The following is a 9270-nucleotide window of genomic DNA, read 5'->3' on the forward strand; positions in this document are numbered from 1 at the left end:
CATTTTCCCAAAATCGTTCTTGTCTGCATGCTCTCTCCAATCCATCATGGCCTCTTCTTTCCCTAAGGGCATTTCTGAGAATTGTATTTCCATAATTCTCAAAGAAACACTTATGGGTTTGTGTTATCTTCATGATCAAGGCCATTTGCATAGAGACATCAAGGCTGGGAACATTTTAATTGACTCCAACGGCTCGATCAAGCTGGCAGATTTCGGTGTTTCAGCTTTCATTTACGAATCAAGTTCTTGTTGTCTTGACCTCAACGAAATCACGGGTACGCCTTACTGGATGAAGATCACAAGACGGATGCGATTTTCCGAGTACCAGAAAACGATCCTTGTAGGCGGCCCACTGCCGCAAAACTTTTGAAGCATTACTTCTTCAAGAACTGTAAAGTGTGATTTTCTTGTCAAGAATTTGCTGCATGGATTACCTTCTGTTGAGTTTAGGTTCAAAGAAACTAAGGTTCAAACAAGTGGATGTCCCTGTGAGTTCTTGATGATGAACGATTTCAACTTGCGATGTCCCTGTGAGTTCTTGATGATGAACGATTTGGGGGAAATGGAAAGAATTAGGGTTTGGGGTTTTTAAATTGGGGGGAAATGCTCAGGGTAAACATTATATGACACAATTACCCTCATGTGACCTGCACATGGTCAAATTTAATTGGGAAAACAAACTGGGTTGGACCCAAAGGGTAAAACGTGCTTAATTTTTAAACATAAAGGACAAAACTCCTCAATTTTAAACATAAAGGACACCGCCTGTAAAGAGGCATAAAGATAAAGGACAATTCTTGCAATTCACTTCATTTTCACTTGAAAAAAAAATTTACAAGCAAATCAATTTTATTTTATATTATAATAAAGAGTAAATTAACAGTTTTGTCTTTTATGTTTGTCTCAAATTTCAGACGCTATCCTTTACCTTTAAAATTGATGTGTTTTGCCCTTAACGTTTCAAAATCCTGCATGTTATGTCCTTTAGAGCAAACCCAGTTAATTTTTTTTTTTTTTTTTTTTGTTAAATCTGATCATGTGCAAGGCACATGAGGGTAAAACTGTCTTTTTACCTATCATTTAAAAACACATTTTTAAAGAAAAAAGAAATGTAAATATTAATATTCAATCCACCTCTTTCTCTCAAACCTTTCTCTGATTCTCTCTCTACTCCGTCACTTTACCACCACCACAAACTCCTTCCACCATCACCACCATTCTTCCTCTCTCCACCTCTTTCTCTCTCTCTCTCTCTCTACACTACACCGTCCCCACAGCCACCACCAACCATCATCGCCCCACCTGCTATCCATCAGCGCCACCACCACAGTCCCCACCAGCCACCACCGCCTCCACCATGATACCCAAATCTCTTAGCAACCGGGTCTTCAGGAACCTGATCTGGATCTGATGACTTTGGAGTCAACTAGGTTTGAAGCTGTATGCAGATAATCTCTCATCCCTTCGTTGAATTTTGGGGATCTGATGACTTTGGAGTCAACGAGGTTTGAAGTTGTACGCAGATAATCTCTCATCCATTCGTTGAATTTGGGAAATAACATTGTATCAAAGGCTTTTTTAGCTCGTCTTTTTACTACCTTAGTTACTAAAAAAGTAAATCTCTTCTGATGCACATATTGGCAAAAAAAAATTGTGGTGCAAGAAAGTCACTGGGCAACCGATAAAACACTTTTGAAACTTTCATTGCTAATAACTATTATTTGGAATTTGGTGATTTTAGAATATGGGAATTTTGAATTTGTACGCAAATGGGGCATTAGAAATTTGATGATTTTAAAATTTGGGAATTAGGGTTCTTAATGATTTATTAAAAGCTAGGGGGGTTGTTTGTTCAGATGATTTGGGGATTTTTTGGTTGTTCAGAGATTTGGGGATTTTTTTGTTGAATCAGATGTAAGAAGGCAGGTGGTGTTTTTAGAGAGAGAATGATATAGAGAGAGAGGTGAGGGAGAGTGACTGGTTGTGGGGGCGATGTAGAGTGGCGGTGGAGGACCTGGAGGTGGCGGTGGAAGAAGGTGGTGGTGGTGGTGGAAGGAGGTGGTGGAAGTGGTAGAGAGAGAGAGAGGAAGAGAGAGAGTTAGATGTTGTAGAGAGAGAATGTTTTGTTTAGAGAGAGTTGAGTTAATATATATTATTTTTATTTTTTCTTTTAAGATATTTTTTTAAATAATAGGGTAAAATGTCAAAAATGTCCTCATGTGCCTTGCATATGATCAGATTTAACAAAAAGAAAAATTAACTGGGTTTGCTCTAAAGGACATAACGTGCAAGATTTTGAAACGTTAAGGACAAAATACATCAATTTTAAAGGTAAATGACAACGCCTGAAATTTGGGACAAAAATAAAGGACAAAACTTGTAATTTACTCTATAATAAATAGCAAATGCTCGGAATCACCCAAGCGTTTGAAGAATAGATTGTGATGACTCGACTCACCTTTTATGGAGGAAACCCACAACTAGAAAACTCCTCTGTCTCAACAAGAAATAAAATTTGTAACCACTCAATTAATCAGATGAAAATAACTCCGCTCACGACTTTCACTTTCGTTTGAGACATTGGTATAAATTGTTTTGAAACGACATAAATGAAAGTTAGGGTCATAGAGTCATTTTACTTAAATTACCCTTAACATACCCTTAACAATATAAATGAAATTTAGAAGTTTCGTTGGTCACATTGTCTAATTTGCCAAATATATAATAGCATATATTTTTTATTTTCACTCGTATTAATTAAGTTTAGTGATTATTTTATCCCTTTTTTCCCTCTAGGTTCTATATTCTTCTAATTCTGATTTTAATTGGTTTTGAGTTTTAAATGTATTATTATATGTTTCTAATGATTCATACAGGAAGGGAAGTGATGCAAGTAAATATGAAATTTTAAGCGTTGTAAAAAAATACAGTTAATATTTTGGTTTTTAAGTCGGTAGATATGATATTAATGTAGTGTTCACTATATGAACGTGTTGTGTGTATGGTAGCATTTGTAACCTTATGTGGACACAAATCGCAATTTCTCTCCGATAGATGCATACACACCCTCCATCCAAGAAATGATTTGATTTCATGAAAGAGATTTCACTACAATCAAGACCCTCTCCAATGTAACACCCATAAGGCGCCCGAGGTGGAAGTGAGAGAAGAGTTGTATGCAATTGTGGCGAGGAGAGATGGGAGCCCATAGGCATGCATGTGCCCATGGGATCGGAGGACCAATTTGTGAAAGAGGAAGTAGAGAGAAGAGATAACGGGGTGTGGAGAGGAGAGAGAATGCCGGTTACTAGCCTGTAAACATGGGCATTGTCAGCGCCTATTTTCCCCGTTAGACCATGTGTAGCGGTGCACATGAATAATGCCTCTACCCATGGGTGTTGTGCACCATGTGGCAATCCAGTCAGCAATGGGGCATTATGGGGTGTTTTTCTAAAATGTGTGTAGTAGGGAGGCGGGTATTATGTTAAAAAAGGGATGTAAATAAAATTAAATAAAAAAAATCAAAAACCTTTATTGGACAAAAAAAGTAGAACAACATTGATTGGTCAAATCTTTTGAACACGGCGTGGAAAAAACAACGCCAAAATGAGCATTTTTGAAAAAAAAAACCGCCCAGGGGCGGGCTTGGGGGCGTGGAATTCAACAAAAACGCCCAAAATTTGACGACTACGGTCTTAATAGGTCACTCGAGAAATCATACATCCATTGTTTAATTTAAGATCAAACTCTTGCTAGCAACACAATATTCTTTTTATCAAATTCCCTCGAACCAAACAAAAAATAAAGTAATGATAGCCATGTAAGAGTATCTAGAGGACTGCTAAAAAGTGTTCAAGTGACAAGTAAATTTATTGAATGTTTTAAAACTTAATCCTTCAACTTAGGATTACAACTAAAATTTCACAGCTCACCCCTATACGAAGTCGTTAAAATAACTTCTTCATGGTGATAACATCATCATCATACAAGTAATAACAAACTTGAGAATATACACTACTAATGTACTTACTACATACATGCTTCAGTTTGGGACAAAATGGACAGGGCTTTTATTGTTGATGGCATACTCTTCTTCTAGAGAGCCCAACAATACAAAAACATGGCACTGGCAGTACAAATGTACAATAATAAGATGATAATTAAATTTAAATTTGAAGCCAAACAAGCCTGGTGAGAGATGAAATATAAATATGAAACAATTGCTAACATGCTGCTAATAAATGATAAAACCTAACACATAATCAACTCTTGATTTGATTGATCACTGCTTCCTTTCTTTCTCATGTGATTTGGTTTGAGGCAATGTACCAAACACACTGTCCCAAAGAGATGATGTTATCCCAAATCCTTTTGTTTGAATTCGGAAATGATGATTTAAGTGGTATTTCTGCGTAAAAACCAATTCATCGTTGTAAGTTTATATGCTAGACCATGAAAGTTCAAAAAACAAAAGCCTAAAACCGAAGAAACACTAACGGGTCGTTCTCGGTTAAAAACTAGGCTACTATTTTATGCTATGATTAAAAAGACTGTTCGTATTTTTTTGTGATACTTGTGAGAACCCGTCACTAGAAAATTAACGGGCCCCACAAAATACCTTGCTAAAACACCAGTGGAAACTTGATACTTTGTAATAGTGACAGTGGATGAAGTGGTCACTATAGCTTGGCATTTTCAGAAAAGAAAAAATAAACGACAAACATTTCAAATAGAAATTATTGCAATTTTTTAACAAGAGTTAGTAATTAGATTAACCTTGAGACTTTTGGAGATTTCATTTCTTGGCTGACCATTATGCAGGTAGTAATGGGTGCAATCATACATCACATAACCCAGCAAAATACCAGCAAATAAAGCAGGAGCGACAGTAGGGGTCGATATCAGGTTTAAAATCTTCCATAACTGCCAATCATGACATGTATCATTAAAATAAACATCATGATCAAGTGCATGTGATAAATGATAATATTCACATTTAAAAAATGATTATGTGATTTTAAATAAGCAAATTCAGATAATCAATTGTAATAAACTGGACTATAAAAGATCGTGTTTAGATGTGTTTTTGCTATTTCAAGTTGTAACAATTAGATGACAAATTCCAACTATTTCAAGCTTCGCCACTGTAGACTAGTGTAGTATCCGTTCTCTTTGCGTATTAAGTTGGTAAGGAATATAAGAGGTAAAAGAGCCAAACTCTGTTGTAGTTGATACAACATTGCAAGTTCTTCATCAGTCGGCTCGGCTCAGCAGGTAGATTAAATGATTTCCAAAGACTTTCCTAAAGCTAAAGTTACGTTAAATCCCTTCTGTTTTATTTGTTTAAGTGGAAAGACATAAACATACATACATACTTACTCATTATGAAAAAGGAAAAGACATTAATACCCTTGTAAAGATTCAAAATCCCAGACGAAAACGCTAGAGCAATGAAGGTGGTCCTTGAAGGTAAGTAAGAACGATTAAGGTTTACGCAGAAAGCAATGTTACAACAAGAAACATCACAGCAGCAAGCCCAAAACAGCACCCGGCGATCACTGTGAAGGCCTGCAGATTGTTATATATAACATATATGAGACACGTTCACCCACATACGGGTTCAACTTGTTTGTATTGTATATTAGATGGGCTAAACGTGCTCAAAGCCACCCAAAGTGAATCCTTGATTAAGAAACAAAACAAAGTTTCCCACCGATCCAGCCCGTTTTGACTAGTCACCCAACCCGCCCACGAACCCATTTTGCCATCTCTAATTGAGTAATTGAGGAGTATAATGGAAGGATTAGCTAAACAATATGAGGCGAAACAAAAGTTAAATGTTTAACGTGTGACAAACCGTTGCTTGTGATTTGAATTTGAATTTGGCCATGAACCAGGTCAAACCTTTATCAACTACAGGTGCAAGTGCCAAAGCCCTGCATGATAAGCAACCCTAACATAATGAGCTAGTAAACTTGGTGATATCAACTATATAGGCATATATATATATATATTTCTCCTTTTTGCTAGTTATCATATAATAAGATGGTGACAAATATAAATATTAAAAACAGAAACAGCTCACCCTCCAAGTCTCACAAGTTTAGTTACTTGGCTTCCAGCCCAGACCATAGCCATCAATTTCACAAATCTGCACATCAATTGTTCACACCAAATGCTCATCCAACAATAAAGCGATGATGATGATGATAATGGTGATCGCGACGATGATGATGAAGAAGAAGAAGAATAACCTTTTAACAGCTGCCCAATAACCCATTTTCGCAGGTGCTGGTGCTATGTAGAACCTGGACCGTAAATAAACATAATTCCCCTTAAGTAGTGCTATTTGTTAACTATGAAACGATTCACTAGGTTTGTTGTTTCATATAATTCAGATAGGGAAATAGGATGATGAATCTTAACGGTTCTTCAAACTACACTTCCATCAATTATTGATTGACATAATTACTTAAAAATATTGGCCCTCGGGTTCGGATAAGAATATTACTTACCATGCTACTAGAAAGGCAGTTAGATAATAAGCAGTGTTCAGTAACCCATACGACAGTATCCCTGAAATACCATATCTTCTAAGCTTTTCCAATATCCTGAAATTTGAATGGACAATAATCGCATTAATACACAAATCTCAAAATACAAGTAGCAATATGATTTACTATTTTCACATTGGCTGCATCTCATTATAATATAACCCTTTTGCTCAAAACGTAAACAGGGAATATCTTAATCGTAAATCACTATGCATCATCACTATGGGTGGCAATTCATGACACGACCCTAAGCAAGGCACGGACACAAAAATAATCAGGTTTTGGGTTGAACACTCTAGCCTGTTTAATAAATAGGTCTTGTTTGGGTTGACCTTTTTAACCTGTTTAATGAACGGGTCATGCTTGGGTTGTATTAAAATTAGACGGGTCAGCTAGATAACCTGTTTAAGTTTAGTGGAATTTAAAATTGTTCATATTTAGAAGTGTAGTCTAGAATATTTAATTGATTAGTTTAATATTTTTATCTGGAAATTTTAGATGGTTAGTTTAATATTTTAAGGTGGCTGCATTATTGATTTGTCTTCTTCTGTGCACTGTACAAAGACTTCAAATCAGTAGCCTTTAATTTCAATATACAATAATGTTTCATTTTTTAAAAGTAGAACCAAAAAACATTTTTCTCAGTAACAAAAAACAGATTTAAAGGAAAATTAGCAAAAGGAACCTGGTACAAAAGGCGAATTTTTATATGAAAGAAACAGACAAATGATTTGATTAAATACCAATATAAAGATACTCCTCACATTTGAGATCCATAATACTATGACCAGATTATACGGGTCAGCCCGCATGACCCATTTAGATGAATGGGTTATACATGTTATAAGGCCTACAGTGGTTTCCCAGGATCCAGCTACTTAGTATCTCAACTTAAAGATACCCAGTAAACCTCTTTTATCGGTTTATCATATATATGAAACTAGGATAGAAACCAGTGTATTATATGGGTTGGATAAAGAAAATTTTAAATAGTTAGTAATAAAGATTTAGGAATTACAAAACGATATTTTGAGATAAATATATGATTGAAATTACGTATAAATAGGTACTTTAAGTAATAAACAAATAATATGTAATATATTATGTTTTACTATTATTGTTTCTATCAGTTAACCTTTTTTAAACTAGGAAATAGAATGCGAATGGGTGAAAAAAGAGAAGTGGGAAAAAGAATCTCATGCTCACAGAAATGTGACACGTATCGCGCAACCAGTTACTTATTTATTAGGTATAGATGAATTAACACTTAACAATTGATAATATCTAACAGAAATATAAAAATTGAAAAATCATACAATAGCCTGCAGTAGTGAGCAATAATAAAGAAAGGTAATTAGTACTCTGATGATGAGGATGACTTCCCTTGACTTTCATTGTATTCCCCTGAACCTAAAACATAGAAATGAGAAATTTCAGAAGCCTTGGGTTATTACATCAACATTATGTTTATTAATCAGTAGTACCTTCTTGCTCTATAGAGCTGCTAGGAGGATCTGATAACCCATGAGGCTAACCTTGAAGCCAAGAGTTAGCATTAGCAATATAGTCAAACATGTTAGGACATTAAGATCTTCAAGCAAGTAGCTTCATCTAAAAACTTCACTAAAAAAGCATTCAATTCAATGAATGTGGCACATTCAAACATGGAAATGGTTCTACATTTCCAACACTTTGTAACAATTACAAGTTTACAGTATTAGAATAATATCCCACACAAGTTCCAATGTAAATTAGGGGTTGTAACCTAGCCGAGCCGTCTCATTTAATTTAATGTATGAGAGCTTGAGCTCTATTTTCATAGGCTCCTGAGAGTTTTTCATGCTCGCGCTTGTCGCAGACTCGGCTCGTTTATTATTTGTTAATTAATTTATATACACTTTTGATTATTTTTAAAGATAATTTAGTTATATTTTTTTCGTAATTTTATATAACTTAATATTTAATATATAAATATATATTTTTTAATACATTAAATAAAAATAACATTAACATATGTATTTTATGTTAATCCCATTCACCATTCGATTCATTGAAGCTTTATGTTTACTAAACATCAATTGATTATTAGCAAATCATTTTAAATCATGTAAACATTATAAAATCCCAAAATGTCCACTATTTATTTAGTTTAGGCATTTCATCGAACACGTTTATATAAATAACATGTAGGCTCGGGCTCACTTATTGAACAAGTTTATCTTTTAGCTCGAGCCTGCTCGTTTAAACTCGATTAGATATTCTAGCTGATAGCGAGCCAATCTCGAGCAGCTCACTAGCGGATTGGCTCGTTTACACCCTTACAAATGTTGGTTCAATCAATCTGACACATGGAAAATTGTTACAGCTTGCTGCAGGTTAAAGGAATTAAACTCACATCGTCACTACGCACACACCGGAGTTGCAGACACTGTGTGATTTGATCATGCTTCAACTGAGATTGAAATTGAAAGTGCAAAGGAGTGGAAGAACAATCAGGAACTTTCAATGTGTGAAATCTAGACCTAACCTAAAGCATTTCACACAGAAAACACCGAATTAGCAGACGATACAACACTAATGACGAAATTAGGGTTACAGGTAGCATTACGTACATGATGCAGCAGCTGCAATTGAGTGTTGTTGAATCCGATACATGTGCTGCTGGAAGAAGACATGGAGACAGACGATGAGTGGAGAATTACGATTGGGTTGTATG

At 35.3% G+C, this 9270-nt stretch overlaps 1 protein-coding gene across 1 annotated transcript; it reads right to left on the reverse strand.

Annotated features, from left to right (window-relative positions):
* Window positions 1-4139: 4139 nt before the first annotated feature.
* Window positions 4140-9270, reverse strand: LOC110911749. Its single transcript, XM_022156377.2, has 11 exons — window positions 9167-9270; window positions 8950-9081; window positions 8039-8084; window positions 7916-7964; window positions 6516-6611; window positions 6255-6308; window positions 6086-6151; window positions 5858-5936; window positions 5410-5568; window positions 4777-4923; window positions 4140-4408 (listed from the first exon to the last, which is right to left on the reverse strand). Exons 1-9 carry the CDS (start codon window positions 9227-9229, stop codon window positions 5491-5493), a joined length of 663 nt encoding a protein of 220 aa, XP_022012069.1. The 5' UTR covers window positions 9230-9270; the 3' UTR covers window positions 4140-4408; window positions 4777-4923; window positions 5410-5490.

This window comes from Helianthus annuus, chromosome 15 (genome assembly GCF_002127325.2).
Source record: "Helianthus annuus cultivar XRQ/B chromosome 15, HanXRQr2.0-SUNRISE, whole genome shotgun sequence".
Lineage (NCBI taxonomy): Eukaryota > Viridiplantae > Streptophyta > Magnoliopsida > Asterales > Asteraceae > Helianthus > Helianthus annuus.